Source organism: Piliocolobus tephrosceles, chromosome 7 (genome assembly GCF_002776525.5).
Source record: "Piliocolobus tephrosceles isolate RC106 chromosome 7, ASM277652v3, whole genome shotgun sequence".
Taxonomy (NCBI): Eukaryota; Metazoa; Chordata; class Mammalia; order Primates; family Cercopithecidae; genus Piliocolobus; species Piliocolobus tephrosceles.
The window spans coordinates 87,261,474-87,282,301 of record NC_045440.1 but is presented as its reverse complement, the minus strand read 5'-3'; the positions used below and the strand labels follow the sequence as shown (position 1 = coordinate 87,282,301).

Below are 20,828 nucleotides of genomic sequence, written 5' to 3'. Positions count from 1 at the left end.
CAGAGAGGCAAGGGATTGTCTCAGTAGTATGTGGTGACCATATGTCCACAGGCCATGGACTGGTGAGGGCTTATGGTCTGAGAGGGCTTAAGGCTGGAGAACAGGTTCTTTACTTGCTGGTTTATTGGAAAACATGAAGATTTCCTAATTAGAATAGAAGAACTCAAGATGAAAACAAAACATTCTGAAGAGACACATATAAAGCAGCTATAAGAGCATGGAAGTATGATAGAAAGGAAATAAGGAAGAAAATGTGTCAGTGACACAAAATCTGTAAAAGGAGATTCCAAAAGGAGATGGATCTGGAAAGAACTACCTAGAGAACAGCATACACCACATCATACAGAGAAGTCACAGATTCTAGCAGATGAAAAGAAAGCCAAGCTGTTCCCACTCCTCCCATTTCTAACTCTTCTTTTTGTTTCCTAGAGGAAGCTGGCCTTATGCTTTTCTAAGACTGCCTCTAAAACTTTTCTTCAATTCCTAAACCCCCTTTGTCCCGTATCCTCAACTCCAACTGCAACTTTTCTTCCCATTTGTCCACAAAAGTGTTCAGACTATTCTTTTCCAAAAACCCTTCCTTTAACCCAGTGTCTCTTTTACATTACTCTCTGTCCTCTCTTTACCACCACACTCATTATAAGAGTACACCACACTCAGTGTTTTCACTTGCTCACCTTCTATTCAACCAAATTTTAAACCAAGGTAATTTTAAACCTGGCTATCATTGTAGGCTTCACTATAGCCACTAATTCTTACCATCAACTTATCCCCTTAATACGTCAAGTCTGCTCTTGCTGTTTTCCCTGTCCCAAAATCTCCCTCTATCAGGCAAGCTTTCATGTATCTTTTTTTTTTTTTTTCTTTTAACATAAAGTCTCACTCTGTTGCCTGGTTGACTGCAGCCTTGACCTCCCTGGGCTCAGATGATCTTCCCACCTCAGCCTCCCTAGTGCCTGGGACTACAAGCACATGCCACCATGCCCAGCTAATTTTTTTAAAAATTTTATTTATTTATTTATTTTTGTAGAGATGAGGTTTCGCCATGTTTCTCAGGCTGGTCTTGAACTCCTGGGCTCAAGTGATCCACCCACCTCAGCCTCCCAAAGTGCTGGCATTACAGGCAGGAGCCACCAGCCTCTCATGCATCTCTTAAGACGTTATCTAATACATAATGTCCTATGAAGAACTTTCCTGACTCCTCCCAGCAGAAACAATACCTTTCTTCCTACTTTGGATTCCAGTAGTACTTCATATATATTTCTACCATTCATTTACTTATAGCTTCACTGATGGCCTATTTTGTGCACTAAAAATAAGGTATCACAACTAAACAAGAGTGTTATCATATAACTCTCAAAAGCAGGATTAAAAAATAAGACTAAAGTCTGTTATTATTTGAACCTGAGACAAAATCCTCCAAAAATTGCTGCACTCATGATTAGCTATGAATAGTATTACAGTGATAAAATGTTTTGAAACAGTGCTTAGCTTTACAGAAAGTGAATATAAATCTTACATGGTAAGATTTTATTTAGACTGCTTTTGATATTTTAAACCACTGATAGCATTTTTTTAACCACTCAGGTTGTGGTACTAATTTTTGTTGGACTTTGTGGAAGGCTCAGGCTTAACAAATAAAAAAAAAGTCCAGTGTCTTATGCATGATCTTTGTGAATATAGTTTCCTCAAAATCTAGTGTTACTGTTTTTTTCCAACTAGTGTAATAAATGCACATTGCAGAACAAAAACAAAAATACCTAACAGAGTACAAAAGTACAAAAGAAGAAAATCAGTTATTGCTAATTTCTCTCATTCAGAGATGACTGGTTTAGCAGAAAATGAAGTGGCCAAGAATGTCAAGCTAAGAAGGGTACATTGAAGTTGGTAAGCAGAGACACTAAGGATGTAAATTTGAAAGGCCATAGCAATTTACAAGAAGGGAAAAAAAGAATGGCTGTGACATTTTACAAAAGCCACATAGCAATATCTATTAAATACTTTTTGACCAAGTAACTTCACTTTTTAAAAATCTAGCCCACAAAACAAGTAGCAGGATGTATGGATTCATGCTGAAGGAAGTTTTCTGCTATCTTGTTTGCAGTGGCCCAAGCTGGACACAACCTAAATGATCTCTATTGACAGGAATAGCTGAAAAATATAGGAAAAAAACCACCACAGTTTACCTAGCTATTAAAAAATGAGTTAGATTTAACTGTACTGTCCTTAAGACAAAAAGGTAAGATACAGAGTAATGTGTATATTCCAATCCCATTTTCAAAACAAATATAAAAAACAAAAAATCTGAAAGAGATAGAGATGACAGCTAGCATCTAAGAGGGTGAAAATGGTAGTACTCTTCATAGAAGACATCAGTAGGAGAAAATATCTAGGAAAAATGAAAAGTTTGATTTTAGACCCATGACAAAATTTTAAGATGGGTCATCTGTAGTTCACGTGTTGGCAAATTATGGCCCGTGGGCCTAATCATCTGGTTTTTTTGTCCAGCATTTGAGCTAAGAATAGTTTCTACATTTTAAAAAAATGACTGAAAATATTAAAAGTATTTTGGGATATGAAAATCATACAAAATCAAATTTCAGTGTCTACAAGTGTTTTACTGGAACACAGCCACACATCTGTTTATACACTGTCTATGGCTACCTTTACACTATACCACAGAGGTGAGTGGGTGCAATAAGAAATGTGGCCTATAAGCCTAACAAATTTACTGCCTGGTTCTTTCCTGAAAATGTTTGGATTTACCTGGCTGGCAAATGGAAATTATTTCAAAAGTTCAGATATAACTTTACCAGAAAATTGAAGCTATGTTAGCAGAATATTTAGAGAAGCAGGTTGAAATAAAATCTTGGAAAAATGCCTACATTTAGGAAATAGGAGATTTAGAGAACTGCCATTAAAAAAGAGCAAGTGACCAGGAGTGGTGACTCATGCCTGTAATCCCAGCATTTTGGGAGGCTGAGGAAGGAGGATGACTTGAGGCCAAGAGTTTGAGACCAGCCTGGGCAACACAGTGAGACCCCGTCTTTACAAAAAACAAAAACAAAAACAAAAACAAAAACAAAAAAAAAAACATTGTTTTAAATTAGCTGGGAATGGTAGTATAAGCCTGCAGTACCAGCTACTCAGGAGACTAAGGCAGGAGAATAGCTTGAGCCCAGTGGTCAACCACGCCACTACTACAGCCTGAGCGACAGAGTGAAACCCTCTCTAAAAACAAAATTTTAAAACAAGAGAATGTAAGGAACATCAGTATGACATAGGATCATGGAATTCAAGAAAACACTAAGTTTCAAGAAAGAGGCTGTGGTGAGCACTATTTAAAAGCTTAAGTTAAAAAAGGGAAAATGACATGGAAAGGGAAATGGTAGAATGGTTACAGCAAATGGTAGTGGGAAAATGAAGCAACATATATTCTCTTTTTTCAAGAACACGGGTACTGGTGAGAAGAACTTCCCAAAGGCATGAAAAGGGGATGAAATTAAGGGTACAGAGACAGGATTTAGTTCTGAAGTGTTCTAGAAATTAAGCTTAATAAGGTATATCGCCTTACCCAATATATTCATCTTTGTTCTCCTCAGTCACCAGAATATTGGAACCTCCCAATTTCAGGTCATGTGAAGTAACTTTTCCCAAAATCTCCATGTCAACAGAAAAGTACATTTCTAAGCCACATTCTTCAATGTTGTTATCTCTGGGTGAAATAAATATATATACACTAATTAACAAAATGAAACAAAATGCGTTTCAAAAAAATGACTTATTGCAAAACAAAATCTTCAAACCTTATCCAGATAAGGGAGTTATAAAATTCAGTATCAATAGATTCCAAATCCTTAATAGTAAGTTTTTTACTTAACATACGCTTGTAGAATGGTAAAGAGAAACCAGTATCGATAAACTTTCCATGAAATAGTGCCTGCAAAGAACAATGAAAAATTTTCTTTAAAATTTGCAAAATAACAATTTCTTAGAGAACAATGATAACAGAAAAATCATGAGACTTTACAGGTAAACAAAGCATTCAGTAAGTGAATGGCATAAATCATGAAAACTAAGATATTATATAAAATGCTAGGTATGAAAAACAAAGTTAAAACAAAATCTATTTTATACACATAGCTATATAACATTTATCAAAAACTGTATAGGATGATACAAGACTTTTATTACCATACGCTGCCTCAATCATCCTAAATGTTTTATAAATTGAATTAACCTAATTGGTTAAGGAAATAGAAAAGGGCCCTGTGCACCTGAAAAGGCAGCTCTCCCGTTCCTTTCTTACTCTCACTGTTGCATGTGAGGCTTTTAGGACTAACCCCATTGTGCCTTTGCTCCTATTCACAACAGCCAACCCAGGAAGCCCCAGACTCCCACCAATGTGGGGGAACTAAAAAAATCCACTGAAGCTATTAATACTACCTTAGCCCCCTCATGAAGTTATGTCTTCCCTTACTCAGTTTAGATTCCATAGTCAATCATTAAAATAACTACCTTCAAGGTGGGGCACGGTGGTTCACGCCTGTAATACCAGCACTTTGGGAGGCTGAGGCAGGTGGATCATGAGGTCAGGAGATCAAGACCATCCTGGCTAACACAGTGAAACCCTGTCCTTACTAAAAATATAAAAAATCAGCTAGGCATGGTGGCATGCACCTGTAATCCCAGCTACGCAGGGGAATGAGGCAGGAGAATTGCTTGAACCTGGGAGGTGGAGGTTGCAGTGGGCCAAGATCACACCACTGTACTCCAGCCTAGGTGACAGAGCAAGATTCTGTCTCAAATAATAAAATAAAATAACTCCCTTCACACCCTACCTCTGCCAGTGTATTTCTAGCAAAATCCCAAGTGTAGCTAAATTCAACTCTCAGGTTACTCAATGTCTGTACCTAAACAATGGAACATGCTAGAAACGCATAAACAACCAAGCTGACTGCTCCACAACCAACAGTCATATTTCATCACTGGTTTGTGTCCTGGTAATCACATTTCCCTACTGCATTCACTCTCCCACTTTCCTAGATGGCTATTTCATTCCTACTCCTCTTTCCTCAAATACTTATTTCTCCCTGCTCCTTATTCTGAGTTGATGATTTACTTCCTATTTCACAGAGGAAACAGAAGCAACCACAAGAGAACTTTTGTGTGTTCTACTATATCTACTCACTACTAGCATCTGAATGCATATCTTATTACAGATAATCTTTCTATCAACTGGTATGTGTGCTAAATAAATCTCTTCCTCTCTCCAACTCAAGTCCATTGCTCTCATATTCCTTATATTCTGACTTTATCAAATTCTTTATCCTCTAACTTGGTAGTATCGTTTAGATGTTTCTCTCCTCCAAATCTCATGTTGAAATGTGATCCCTCAGCTGGCTTCTTCATACAGAAGAATGAAACCAGAGTGCTACCTCTCATCATACACAAAAATTAACTCAAGATGGACTAAATACTTAAATGTAAGACCTAAAACTATTAAAATCCTAGAAGAAAACCTAGGAAATGCCCTCTTGATATTAGCCTTGAGAAAAAAACTTCTGACTAAGTCCTCAAAAGAATTGCAACAAAAACAAACATTGATAAATAGGACCTAATTAAACTAAAGAGCTTCTGCACAGCAAGAGAGGGAGTAAACTAACCTACAGAATGGGAGAAAATATTATAAACTATGGATCCAACAAAGGTCCAATATCCAGAATTCATAAAGAACGTAAGCAAATCAACAAGAAAAAAGAACCCCATTAAAAAGTGGGCAAGCATAAACAGACACTTCTCAAAAGAAGATATATAAGCAGCTGCTGGGTGTGGTGGCTCACACCTGTAATCCCAGCACTTTGGGAGGCTGAGGTGGGTGGATCACCTGAGGTTAGGAGTTTGAGAGCAGCCCAGTCAACATGGTGAAACCCCATCTCTATTAAAAATACAAAAATTAGCTGAGCATGGTGGTGCATGCCTGTGGTCCCAGCTACTCAGGAGGTTGAGGCAGGAGAATTGCTTGAACCCAGAAGGCAGAGGTTGCAGTGAGCTGAGATCATGCCACTGCATTCCAGCCTGGGTGACAGAGCAAGACTCTGTCTCAAAAAAAATAAAATAAAAGACATATAAGCAGCCAACAAATATATGAAAAAATGCTCAACATCACTAATCATCAGAGAAATGCAAATCAAAACCACAATGAGACACCATCTCATACCAGTCAGAATAGCTTTTGTTAAAACATTAAAAAATAATAGATGTTGGCAAGGCTGCAGAAAAAGAAGAGACATATACTTTGTTCAGAATATAAATTAGTTCAGCCACTTTGAAAAGCAGGTTGGAAATCTCTCAATGAACTAAGAGTTGAACCACCATTAAGAATCAGCAATACAGTTACTGGGTATAGATATCCAGAGGAAAATAAATTGTGCTACCAAAGGACACATGCATTGTACATTTGCCACAGCGCTACTCAAAATAGCAAAGACAGAATAAATCCAGGTGCCCATCAGTGGTGGACTGAATAAAGAAGATGTGGTACATAAGCACCATGGAATACTATTCAGTCATACAAAGAATGAAATCATATCCTTTGCAATAACACAAGATGCAGATGGAAGCCATTTTCCCAAGCCAACTACTGAATATTACATGTTCTTACATACAGGTACGAGCTCAGCATTGGGCACACATGGACATAAAGATGGGAAAAATAGACACCTGGGGATTACTATGGGAAGGAGAAAGGGAGGATGGCAAGGGCTGAAAAACTACCTATTGGGTACTATGCTCACTACCTGAGCATGATGGGTTCAATCACACCCCAAACCTCAGCATCATACAATATACCTTTTTAACAAACCTGCACATGTACCCCCCTATTCTAAAATTAAACCAGAAAAACAAAGAAATTTGACCTGCAATGAAGAGATTAATGCCCTGGTGAGTTCTCACTCTATTAGTTCCCTACAGAGCTGGCTGTTAACACGAGTGTGGCACTTCCTCCCCACCCTTGCTTCCTCTCTCATCATGTGACTTTCATACACGCTGCCTCTCCTTCTGCCATGCGTGGAAGCAGCCTGAGGCCCTCACCAGAAGCAGATGCTGGAAACATGCTTCTTGTACAGCCTGCACAGTCAAACAAATGCCTTTTCTTTATAAATTATCCACCCTCTGGTATTCTTTTATAGCAACACAAAACAGATTAAGATATTTAGTCATCACTATCAGCAATACAAATGTTTTATTCTCCTCCCATTTCAACTCCATAAGCATTTCTAGTTAGTGACCAATTCTCTACTATTCCTTGTTTATATTTGCTGTATCCACTCTCCCTCCATTCTCTCTTGATTTTACTCCCATCAGTCTTTCCACCCTACCACTCATGAATAACTTTCACCTTTGCAGATACAATGGTCAAATCGCAGACTTCATCTTGCTCAGCCTATCAGTAACATATGACAGGGCTGATCATGTCTTCCTTCTTGAAACACACTTCCTTCTTCCCTTGTCCTCTGGGGACCACTCCTATTTGATTCTACCACCTCAGAACTTTTGCTGGTTACTTATCTCCCTGACTTATAATTGTCCTTGCACAACTTCTTCATCCACACTCACTCTGTAAACAATCATATTGCCTTTTAATACTGTGTGCCAAGAATTCCCAAATGCCTATCTCCAAACTAAATATCCTTTCATTGCCAGACTTACACCTCCAACTATCTCTTTTACATCTCCATTTGGATGTCTACTTCAAACTTAACAAGCCAAACCTAAATATTCTTGATTTCTCACCCCCAAAATTTGCAACCGGACAAGCTGGCCATAAGTATTGTTGCCATACTTGACTCTCTCTCACACCCTGCATCTAATCTGTCAGAAAACTGTTAGTTCTAACTTTGCAATATGCCCAGAATCCAAACCACTTCTCACTTTCTCCACTGCTAGAAGACACAAGTCCAAGCCACTATTATCTTTCACTTGGATTGTTACAAATGATTTTCCTGTTTCTATCCATGTTTTCCTATGCCCCCAATTATAGTCTGTCTTCTACATGCTGGTAAAGCAAGCTTAATAAAATTTAAGTCAGATCATGTTAGTTAGATCATGTCACTCATTGCCCTACTCAACTCTTACGTGAATTTCCTAAAGGTCCCACACAGCATCTCTCAATCTCATCTCCTACTACATTCTCTCTCATATGCTCTGCTGCAACTATATGGGTCTCTTTCTCAATCAAGAATGCACTCCTGCATTAGAGCCTTTGTCTTGCTGTTCCCTAAGCTTAGAGTAGTCTTCAAGATATCTGCATGATTCAGTCCCTAGCTTTCTTCAATTTCTGTTCAAGTGTCGTCCATCAGTGAGGCTTCCTCTAACCATATAAAAAAAGTAACACACTCTTTCCTTCAGAATATATCTATTGATTATTTGTTTCTATCTAATGGAATTTAGGTTCCTGAGAGCAGGGACTGTGTATGCTTTTCATCTCTGGAGCCTAAAACAGTGCTTAGTATTACAGTAGGCTGTCAATAAACTTTTGCTGAATGAATTAATAGGTAATAAAGTGCAAATAAAGAGGTAAATAAATAAATACAAACACTTCCCAAAAGACAACAGTTCCATAAAGGCTTCTGCAAAGCTCTAAAAATTCCAAAAACAATCAAATACAATTATTAGATAGCTAAGATTTTCCTTGTATTGAAAAGCAGGCTGGGAGTGGTGGCTCACATTTGTAATCTGAGCACTTTGGGAGGCTGAGACAGGTGGATCACTCGAGCCCAGGAGTTTGAGACCAGCCTGGGCAACATAATGAAACCCCATCTCCACTAAAAATACAAAAAAATTAGCTGGCATGGTGGCGTGAGCCTGTAGTCTCAGCTACTTGGGAGGCAGAGGTAGGAGGATCGTTTGAATCTGCAAGGGGGAGGTTGCGCTGAGATCATGCCACTGCACTCCAGCCTGGGAACAGAGTGTGATCCTGTCTCCAAAGAATTAAAATTTTTTCTATTAAAAATAAACAAATAAAAGTAGTCATACTATAAATGAGTTTTAATTTTAAAAATGAAAGGACTTTTAAAGACTAAGTGGCTGTATAAACATAATCTTCACATTCATAATCTTGATTTTATACAGGTACTCAAAAAATATATTTTTATACTCTCCAGGGAAACTTTCTTGGTAATAAAATTTGTGAATAACAAATATAATGCTTATCTTTTTTTTTTAAAAAAAAAAGACTTCTCTAATACATTTGTAACAAATTTAAATAAATAAAAACAATAAAGTCAAGAACTCACCATGGCAATAAAACGACCAATGAAACAGAAGTATGAAAGATGGTCTGGATTAATGGTTGATGCTGGATTTATCTGCAGACAATAGTTGTTCTTGCCCGCATACTCAAATAAGCAATACATTGGGTTCAAAACTTCATGTGAAAGCAAGAAAAACCATTCTCTATAAGAAAATAAGTCAAGGTTATTTTTTAGCATTAATATGTGAATTTAAAGACAGATCTTAAATATACTCATATATACATCATACCTCTGCTCAATAGTCTTTAAGAACTCCACTGCCCAATTCCTCGGCCCTCCATCCAAGTTCTTCTATGATCTGGCTCTCCATTTTAAATTACCTGCTAGTTTCAACATGGCCAAACTACAAATTCACTGATCCTCATACAGATACAACATGCTTATTTGTATGCCACACTTTTGCTTGGATATGTCTCCCCAACTTCAACTCAGCTTAAATCCCACTTCAACAATTTTTTGAAGCAATTTCCAGTGTATTTGTATTAATATCAGTCACTGAATACTCTGTGGTAACAATCTCACAATATTAACTCATTTTTATGAACATGACTTGCCCCATCCATCAAACTATAAGTTTCTCAAAGGCAAAAGCCATGTATTTTTTGTATTCTTAACTCTTACAAGCACTCCAGGACATATATACAATAGGTTTTAATGTACATTCGCAGGTGATACTGAGATACACAGCACTGCTGCTATAGAACAGTTTTAACTTTATTGTCATTGCATTAAAAATGAAACTAAAATTTAAAAAGTTAAATCTTTAAATATGATAAGCAATCTCTAACCTTTTACCACCTATTTTAAAGTCCAATATACAAAATCTTCAACTAGATAAAGGTATTACAAGATAAACCCAATCTCTAAAAGCTTCTTTTCAACAGCAATTTCTTCTAAAGAAGGGTTCCAAACTCAAATGCTTACAGTGATCTGTGAGTACAAGGGGCTTCCTTCTCTCACATTCTCTGCTTAGCCACAATCCTCCATTCCTTACATCCCTGCTAAATTATCAGTGTTAAGGAAGAAGAATTTCTAGGCGTATTATCGTAGTCCTCAGACAACTGGGCAGTGGTGGACACTGCAGTGAAACAGAGCATATGCTAACCTACAGGGGAAACAGTGACTCTGATTCAGCCCACTGACGCCACGTGAGAAGGCAGGATTGTGGGTCGAGTGTTTTAAAGAGAAGTCAGAAATCTTCATTCTTAAGCATAATCTAATGATTTTCAAATGTCATCAAGTAATTTAAAAACTGTAAAATCACAATGAGGGCCACCTCTATGTAGGCTAGATCTGGTCTGGCAGCCTGTTAATAAATGCTTTTCTAAAACTTTTAAAACACAATCGCTGATACTGCCTGAAGGGTAGAGAAGGGAGTCCCTAAACAAAATCAACTAGAAATGGTAAACACCAATTCTTAAAACTAAGTCCAGTTGTAACATAGTAGTAGTTGAACCAAGTGACGTCCCCCTATGGTGAGGCTGAAGTAAGACATGCCCCAGGTAAGAGGACGGAGCAGGTCTAGTGAGAGTGTGTTTAGACATATATATAAAAACTAGGAATAAACCCTCCAGATGCTTCAGATAATTTTTAGTAAACAACAGCCCAGAGGAAACTGAATCAATTCAAAAGAAGAATGGCTAAAACATAGCATCTAAACTTTCCCCTGATGCTAGCAGAAAAGGAAGAAAAATTCCTAACTAGCAAGAGGCAGAAGAATTGACTTTCAACATATTCTTCTCAATACTCTCAAATAAACTGAAGAGACACAAGAGGTTGAAAAAATTATGAGACAACAGATGAACTAGCAGAGCCTAAAGAAGAAAATGAAGAAAACAGTAAAACCACTAATGAAGAAAAACCACATTAGAAGCAGCAAAACGTAGGGCAGTACTGCAAACAGTGACATGAGGATAGGCTTGAGAAAAATCAAAGTAAAATGGAAAAGCACAAAGATAAAAGTGATCAGAGAAAAGATGACAGACATGTAAGACTGACAAAGGAGATTCCACATACCCATGACTGATGTTCCTGAAGAAAAACGGAACAAATGGAACAGAAAAAATATTCAAAGACATAATAGAAGAAAACTTCCCTGACATTAAGGAAGATCTTAACACATTCCTAAAAAAAGATACAAAATAATCAACAGTGAAATTATTGAACTTCAAGAAAAAGGACTGTGTGGGCACCCAGAGGAAAAATAAGGTTCCTATAAGGGGCTGGCCTCACACTTCACAGTACTAACATTCAATGCTAGAAAACAGTAAAGCAATGTCTGAGTATTAGAAAAACAAGTGTGCGAGAAATTTATATCTAGTGAAATTGTTGTTTATATTTAAAAGCAACAGAGAACATTATGCAAAGACTGTAGGAATATATCAACCCTGTAAACTCTTTAGTAAACCATTTGATGAATCTAACCCACCAATACATGAATTAAATAAAAAATTTAGGAATAAAAAATCATGTTATGGAGGAACTGGCTATATTCATTAAAACCATCAAAATATAAAACTTAGACCAAAATAGTTGAGGCAAATAAGGGCTCAGACAAGAATGTAAATGTTAATAAAGACACATTGTAAAAATACCATACTTCCTCATTTCTAAGATGTACCTTTCTTATGTCTGAACATTTCTGAAATTGAGATAAACTCACAATAGATGCAATATGAACATTTATTGTGATAGGCAGTGTTTTGTTTCTGGAAAAGTCTAATGATGTTGTAAATGAGGAAATATGCTAATATAAACAAAACTCTGATAATTCCACATATATTATCACATATCTGTTCCCACCAGTTGTACTTGGTTCTGTATCTCTTTTTGCCAGCTGTTTTAAAACTGTGATTTTGTAATTCTGTACACCTCTGAGTTCAAAAAAGGAGTTGTTTTTATGAAAAGCAAGTTTGAATTCTTTAGAAACATTTAATCAAAATGTTTTGCTAAACAATAGATTGTTACCAAATTAGGCTGGGGCAGAACAAATAAGGGACAAAATAAAATAAAAAATAAAAAAAAAATAAAGGATTTTCCACCCATACTGCTTCACAAGTATCTACTCTTAACAATATATTTAGTGAATGTAGAAAACATTATTCCCAAAAGAGACTCAGATTAGACTAAAAACATAAATATAAAACCAACATATGATGTTACAATAGCAAAAAATAAGAATGTATGCATGCTAATCCATTAATTATGATATTCCCACACAACAGAATATTACACAGACCTTTTAAAAAAAGAAAATATTCAGACTGAGTGCTGTGCCTCACACCTGTAATCTCAGTACTTTGGGAGACCAAGGTGGAGAGAATATCCTGAGCCCAAGAGTTCCAGACCAGCCTAGGCAAAATTATGAGACCCTCATCTCTACAAAAAGCTTTAAAAACTTTTTTTTTTTTTGAGATGGAGTCTTGCTCTGTTGCCCAGGCTGGAATGCAGTGGCGTGATCTCAGTTCACTGCTAGTTCCACCTCCCAGGTTCACGCCATTCTCCTGCCTCAGCCTCCCGAGTAATTTTTTGTATTTCTAGTAGAGATGGGGTTTCACTATGTTAGCCAGGACGTTCTCGGTCTCCTGACCTCATGATCTGCCTGCCTTGGCCTCCCAAAGTGCTGGGATTACTGGCGTGAGCCACTGCACCCAACCTTTAAAAACTTTTTTTAAAAACAGAAGAAAAAAGAAATAAATTCACTCACTCACTGTATGTGTGTGTGTGTGTGTGTGTGTTAGCATATATATATATATATATATATATATATATACACACTAACATAGAAAGATGTCCATACTATATTAAAAAACCAAAATCAGATCCTGCATTTTGTACACTTGTATGATTGTTAAAAAAGCAGCAAATATATAATACACATATATACGAATTTACACATATGTAAAAAAGATGTATAGAAATATAACCAAGAGAAGTAATAATAATAATAACGGTTACCTTGTGTATTTTTGAGAAAAATTCTGGATTGTTAATTCAAAAATTTAATACAATATATTCACATATGTTTTCAAGAATACTTTCCCTGCATATGAGATATACTTAACTCAAGGCAGATATGTGTTTTTTATTTTACCTCGCTAGGCCACCATAATCAAGTCCTTCTTCTCCTCTAAATATTACATATAAGCGCCTCCTCAAGTCATAGGGTTTTAATGCCATAATCTAATTAAAAACAAAAACATGAACATTAAATACTCACATGCAGTACAAGTTCCTTTCAAAACAATTTAAATTTAATCTGTATTTTCAAAATAACAGATTTCCTTATCTTATACAATGCTTCTAACTGAAGAGATGAATTGGTTTGTTTCACAAACTAGATAAAGACAATCTCTTAAGCTTTTCCTGACTCACTTTCACATACAGTTGACCCGTAAACAACATGAGTTTAAGTCAACATGGTGACTGCACAGGTCCACTTATACTTGAATTTTCTTCAGCCTCTGCCAACCCTGAGAAAGCAAGGTCAAGCCCTCTTCCTCCTCCTCAGCCTATCCAATGTGAAGACAATGAAAATGAAGACCTTTATGATGATCCACTTCTATTTAATGAATAGTGTAAGTATTTTATCTTCCTTATGATTTTCTAAAAAACATTTTCTTTTCTCTAGCTTACTTTAAGAATACAGTATATAATATATATATCATACAAAATATGTGTTAACTGATTCTTTATGTTATTGGTAACGCTTCCAGTCAATGGTAGGTATTAGTAGTTCAGTTTTTGGGTCAAGTTATACATGGTTTTTCAACTGTGCAAGGGGTCAGCACCCCTAGCTCCTGTGTTGTTTAAGGGTCAACTATACTCTTTACCCCTTCTGGTATTAAATGATAGTTCTACTTTGGGTTAATGGCAAGACAGGAAGAGCTTGACACAAAAGGCTTTTAAGGTTAAAAATATTATCTTCCCTGCTGGTTTCCCCAAACTGTACCAAAATCTTTCAACACGTGACTTGTAAATTTTTCTGACTAGCAGCACTTAGAGGCAAAAGTCTTTGTTCTGCATCCTGCTTATACCAAACATTCCATTTCTCAGTAGGAAAGAAACTCAGCTATAATGACTAATTATTTACACAATGATGAATTTATTCACAGGCTAGTATAACTTAAAAACAATACCTATACCAAATTTTCATAATCTTTAATAGCTTACATCAAGGTTGCTAGTAAGTACGCTTTACTTTTGGATAGAAATAAATTACATTCCATACATATGTCAGGACCAGAGCAAGACTGGCAGGTCTGGGTTGGAGCATAGCTCACCAGCATGCCCCAAGTCATGGGCTCAGTGCTATACATCAAATAGACCATGATTCTTCCCAAGACAGGGTAAAAAGCAAAATAAAGTCTTCCATGAATTCAGATGTACACTTACTAAAATCAACCCAAACAGAGGTAGATCTATTTACACTTAGTTTGCCAAGAATTTATTAACTCAAAAGAAAAAAATCAACTTGACAATAGTTTAAGTATTATGCCCAAAGTCCAATAGTAAAATTAAGCTATGGCTTGAAATTCTCCTGGGGCTCAGAGTATCATTACTCCATTCTGGCTTGTACAAAGTATAAATAAAAGTCCCTGTATGCCTGAGTACACAGAAAAATTTGGTTCATCACTGTGATACTAAAGGGGGAACAAGACGTCTCATTATGAAAAATTCTCCATCGGAAAAAAACTGACAATACAGTATTTGGATTATTTATCCTTAAATATTCTGCAGATGATTCAGGAAAGGTAGAAATACTGCATTCATTTATTCGCTCATCAAATATTTATTGAATACCCTCTATGTGCAAAGGCACTATCCTAGGTACTAGGCAGAACAGCAGTAAACCAATAGTCTCTGCTCTCATGGAGCTCACATTCTAGTAAGGAAGACAAAATATACTATGTTGGGTGGTTATGAAAAAGAATAAAGCACCATAAATGGCTGGAATGTGACTGTGAGGGAGAAGAGCAGAACTGCCATCTTAAAATAGTAAGCTCAGAGAAGGTCTCTCTGAGATCACATTTAAACAGAAACGTAAAGGTGAGAATAAACAGTTATTAAAGGAATACTCAGATGGAATACAGTATCTACCAATTTAATTTTAATTTGATAGCATTATCAAAACTTTGAGGTAATAAATTCTTAGCCAAGTATTAAGTGTCGAAACAAGTATCAACTCGTTCCAAAAGCTGTTTAGGCTTTATTTTAGTAAATACACATCTAAATTCATGATAGAATGATTGTCTCTCAGTCTCAGTACCTTCACCTATAACATGGAGATACAATAAGAGCTATCTCAAAGGGATGCTGTGAGGACGAATGAAATAAAATGAGAAACGTAAGATGCCGGTGTTTTGCAAATGATATTCACTCAGTTTATGGTAGGGTTTAGTATAACTATTATTAAAATGGGCACTCAGGCCAGATGCAGTGGCTCAAGCCTGTAATCCCAGCACTTTAGGAAGCCAAGGTGCGTGGATCACTTGAGCCCAGAGTTTGAGACCAACCTGGGTAACATGGCAAAATTCCATCTCTATTAAAAAAAAAAAAAAAAAAGGCACTCAGTAAGTGGTGGTGGCAGTCATTATTATTATAGCTGTATTCTGGGTGGTTTAAAAATCTCTAAAACCCTAACTTTCTTTAGATGTACAGAATACAATGAGACAAATAGTATTTTATTTTGCTAAAATCCTCCTTACCTGTTGGAAGGAATCTTCAAACAATGTCTGCCGGGACACATTGATCTTTACATGACTGGGTAGCGCATTAGACTAAAAACAAAAACAATATCATAATATCATCTAAGTTATAGTATATGTATTGTATAAAGATAAGACTAAATTATTGTGAGTATAAGATTTATTTACCACTGTAGTACCTGGCACAAATAACGGAAGTGAGCAAGTTTCCACCTAAAGCTGCGTTCATAAGCAATTTGTGGACCACCTTTAGTTCTAAAGAAAAACAAAAATAAACCAAATTAACTCATAATAAAGTTGAATACTTAGTATTCAGTATGAAATCAGAGGTCCTAAAGTCCTACAAAATACCACAGGAAGTTTTTTGCTGGGAGAGAAGGGTATACATACATGGTGGGCCAAAAGCAGCTCAAGTAATGGGGGCTATTACAGCAACAGGACACGCACATACACAAAGAGGGACACTATATTTATGTCTGGGTCTTTGGTTAGTGAGTTAAATGAAATACCAAAGTCTACTACAGACTATTTCCAAGAAAATATTTAATAATCCTTAAATCTAAGGAGGACAGAGGCTCCAGACAGAAGAGACGTGGAAGGAAATTCTACCCCATCCTAAGTCTAACCTAAAACCCAAACAAATATTCCTGGAGATAATAAGCAGAGCAAAATCAAATTCCTAGAAACAACATTGTTACCCAGATGACATGGTTCAGGCGTTCAGTGAGAGAAAAGGCAGAGTTGGTGGCATGGCACCTGGGAATACAGGTTTCACAATATGGTTTGACTCACAGTAACAGAGCCTGGATCTCTTGCCTATTGACTGAGGGCCTGACAAGCACAAATCACTTTCATAATCTTAAGGAACACTTCGGAACAGATGAAAAATGTTCTCTTGTATTGTCAGGTTCAAGTCAATTCACTTATTCAAGCATTTACTGAAAGGATAGCTGGTACCTGGCTTTCTTCTAGACAGTGATGGCATTACTTATTAATAGGTAAAAACGCCTGTTTTGTGGAGCTTATGTACTAGTGAAGAGATAAGTAAAGTACAAATGTCTTATCACTCCTGACCTAAAACAATAAAAAAGGCATTGTTAAAAGGACAAAAGATAAGGAATGATATGACAAGTATTTTGTAATTTTCAAAAGGGTAAAAAGAGTAGAGCTCATACACAAAGCGACATTTGAGCAAAACATGAAGGAGAGGGCATAAGCCCTATGGAGATTTGGGAAAAGAGCATACCAGGCAGACGGTGTAAGGGCTAAGACCCAAGGTGGAAGCTGACGGTGTTGAAGGCATAGCTAGTGGCCAATGAAGCTGGAACATGGTGAATGAGGAGGAGCGAAAACCAAGAAGAGGTTGAAGAGATAAGAGGGGTCAGATCCTGTAAGGCCATTAGTGTGCTTTTTACACCGACTGAGATGGAAACCACTGAAGGGTTTTGTGCAAATAAATGGCTTTTAATTTAACTTTTGTTGTGGAAAGTCAGTCTCTGTGCTGTATGGAGAATAACATAACATTGTACAAGGTATGGGAAGAAAGCAGGGAGAGGACTCTGCTACCAAGCCAGGCAACAGACAATGTAGCTTGGACCAAAATGGTGGCAATGGGGGTGGTGAGACAGCTGGACTCTAGATATGTTCTGAAGCTGAGGTAACTAGAATTCTTGATGGACTGTTTGCAAGCTAGGAGAGAAAGAGGAGTTGTGGATGATTCCACATTTTTTGGAGTTTCGCTCTTGTTGCCCAGGCTGGAGAGCAATGGTGCAATCTCAGCTCACTGCAACCTCTGCCTCCAGGGTTCAAGCGATTCTCCTGCCTCAGCCTCCTGAGTAGCTGGGATTATAGGCGCACACCATCACGCCCCGCTAATTTTACCATGTTGGCCAGGCTGGTCTCGGAACTCCTGACCTCAGGTGATCCACCCACCTTGGCCTCCCAAAGTGCTGGGATTACAGGTGTGAGCCACCATGCTCAGGTGATTCAAAAATTTTTGACCCAAGTACATGCTAGAGTGGAGTTATCAACTGTGACAGGGAATATCACAGGTACGGCTGGGTTTTTGTTGTTTTTGTTTTGCTTTAGTTTTTTTTTTTTTTTTTTTAAGAGATTGGGGTCTTGCTATGTTGCCCAGGCTGGTCTCAAACTCCTGGGCTCAAGTGATCTACCTGCCTCAACCTCCCAAAGTGCTGGGATTACAGGTGTGTGCCACCATGCCTGGCCAGAGAGCAGGTTTTACAGGACCTATCAGGAAGGAGTTACAAGTGGAGATGTCAATAAGCAGCTGAATATAGAAAGCAAAATTTCAAGTGAGAAGTCTGAGCTAAATTTGTGAGTCATTAGCAGGCTGGTGTTTTAAAAGCATAATACTGAATAAAATGCACCAAGAGAATGAATGTAGTTTTTTTTTTAAAAAAAAAGGGCTGAGGAAAAAAAGGAGGACTCGGCAAAATAACAAAAGAAGACCAGAAAGGCAGAGGGAAATCAAGAAAGTATGGTTCACAGCACTACTTTTGCCAGGAGAGAGAAATGTATTGTCAAATGTTCCTAATAAGTCAAATCAGACAGGACTGCAGACCAATGCCTGGATTAACAATAGGAAGATCATTGGTGCCCTTGCAAATTCAGTGTCACGGGAACTTCCTTGGAGTTGGTTTAAAGGAGAAACTATGAACAGCAATACAAAGACAACCGTGCAAGTAGCTTTCCTGTAAATGGGAGCAATAAAAATGAATTGTGGGCTGGGTGTGATGGCTCACACCTGTAATCCCACGACTTTGGGAGGTCAAAGCGGGTGGATCGCCTGAGGTCAGGAGTTTGAGACCAGCCTGGCCAACATGGCAAAATCCCATCTCTACTGAAAATACAAAAATTAGCTGGACGTGGTGGTGGGTGCCTGTAATCCCAGTTACTTGGGGAGCTGAGGCAGGAGAATCGCTTGCACCCAGGAGGCGGAGGTTGCAGTGAGCTGAGATCACATCATTGCCCTCCAGCCTGGGCAACAGGAGCGAAACTCCATCTAAAAAAAAAAAAAAAAAAAAAAACAAAAAAAAAACAAATGAACTGTGTGATCGAACACATTGGTTTGGTAAAGGGAAGAGTTGTAATTTTTTTTTGCTTTTTTTTTTTAATCTAGGAGAAATAACAGCTGATAAGAATAATTTAGTGGAGAACTAAAACCTGATAATGCAAGACAAAGGTGGTAACTGTTGGAGCAATTAAGTAGAAAAGTGGTGGTAGGAATCGAATGTACCAGCAGAGGGAGCAGACTTTGATAACAATGACAGTTCATCTACAGGAACAGGAGGGAGGAGAGGTGGTAGGAGACGGACAGATATGGTGGTGCAAATTTGCACAAGACCTTTTATGATTGCTTCTACTTTCTTAGTTATGCAAAGATATTACACTTTAGAGTAAGAATGAAGGAGACATCTGTCAACTGCTTAATTAAGGTATCTTTAAATCTGGAAAATCATTTCACTGACCATCTCATTGCAGCAGTGTCACGTGGCAGTTAAGAGCACAGAGTCAAGAGACAGACTGACTGTCATAGTTAGAAACCAGCTCCATTACTTCCCTTATAACTTTGCACAGTTAGTTACACTCCCTGTACCTCTCCTCACTTGGTAAAGGGAAAAATAATTGTATCTACCTCAAGGGGTTATTGGAAGATAAAATGAGTTAATACCTATGAAGTACTTAGAACAATCCTTGGCACATAGTAATCACTACATAAATAGTTGCCATTGCTATTATTAAGGAATTACATGCTGCAAATTCATTGTCAAATGAGAGCAAAGACAGCTATACTAAGGTATCACTTGTGTAGGTTTTCTTGAACCAAAAAGTAAAATGTTTTTCTAAACTTGAGGATAAGTTAGAGACTAACTCTCATGTGCTCACTAAGCAACATTTAAAAGAGAACTTCAGGTTTTCACTCACACAGATGACTTCCCATTGCGAGGATCTTTGAATGTTGTTGTTCTTGTGTTATGATCAACAAAGTACCTTACACCTTCACGAGTGTATCTAATTTCCCAGCCTTCTGGCAGGGGTTCTTCATTCTGTAAGCTAAAAGATAAAGTTAAAATCACAAGATGAACATTTTCTAGGTACTAAAAATATCTCATTCAAGGTTGGTTGATTCTACCTACAGATATATGCAAGATGACTTAAGGCTGCTGTATATACATACCCTTGAGTTCTTGGATCTTCCCATTGGGTTGTCTTTGTGTTGTGATTCACAAAGTAAACCCTGTCTGTTGAATCCACTCTTTTTTCTGAAATATAAAATGACCATAATATTTAATAACTATTTGGGATCTATATATAAAATAAGGAATATATATAGTTATATATTATACATTATATATAAATATATAAAAAAGTATATCAGGGATATATGTATCCCTTATAATATATCTTATAGAATATATACAATATATAATCTATTCTATATATAATATATATTATATATTATAAGGGGTATATATTAAGGGATATATATAAGGGAGATATACATATAAAATAAGGGATATATATATGGAGATATATATATCTCCCTTACAGATCATTAGCAAAAACATAACGGCTTACCCCAGCCTGGTGGCAAAGGTCCATAAGGGTCATTTTCTGCAGCTAACATTGAAGCCTGATTGGAGAAAAGATTGGGGAGAGAAATAAAATAACAGTATTTTAATATGAAAGTAGAAATAAGCCAGGCACATGGCAGAATCACATTTTATAATAATTTTCTAAAAATATGATAAGGAGCTGGGCGCAGTGGCTCACGCCTGTAATC

At 37.1% G+C, this 20,828-nt stretch overlaps 1 protein-coding gene across 2 annotated transcripts in view; it reads right to left on the bottom strand.

Moving 5' to 3' along the window:
- The window catches only part of WWP1 (WW domain containing E3 ubiquitin protein ligase 1), a 123,067-nt gene that overhangs the window by 17,527 nt on the left and 84,712 nt on the right, over nucleotides 1-20,828 (bottom strand). For both annotated transcript variants that reach the window (XM_023222838.2, XM_023222837.3), the window contains exons 12-20: nucleotides 20,624-20,678; nucleotides 20,223-20,307; nucleotides 19,970-20,098; nucleotides 16,204-16,279; nucleotides 16,025-16,096; nucleotides 13,411-13,499; nucleotides 9,300-9,459; nucleotides 3,807-3,940; nucleotides 3,575-3,715 (exon numbers count right to left, since the gene is read on the bottom strand). In XM_023222838.2, the coding sequence (XP_023078606.1) occupies nucleotides 3,575-3,715; nucleotides 3,807-3,940; nucleotides 9,300-9,459; nucleotides 13,411-13,499; nucleotides 16,025-16,096; nucleotides 16,204-16,279; nucleotides 19,970-20,098; nucleotides 20,223-20,307; nucleotides 20,624-20,678 (941 nt within the window). The remainder of the gene's footprint in view (nucleotides 1-3,574; nucleotides 3,716-3,806; nucleotides 3,941-9,299; nucleotides 9,460-13,410; nucleotides 13,500-16,024; nucleotides 16,097-16,203; nucleotides 16,280-19,969; nucleotides 20,099-20,222; nucleotides 20,308-20,623; nucleotides 20,679-20,828) is intronic.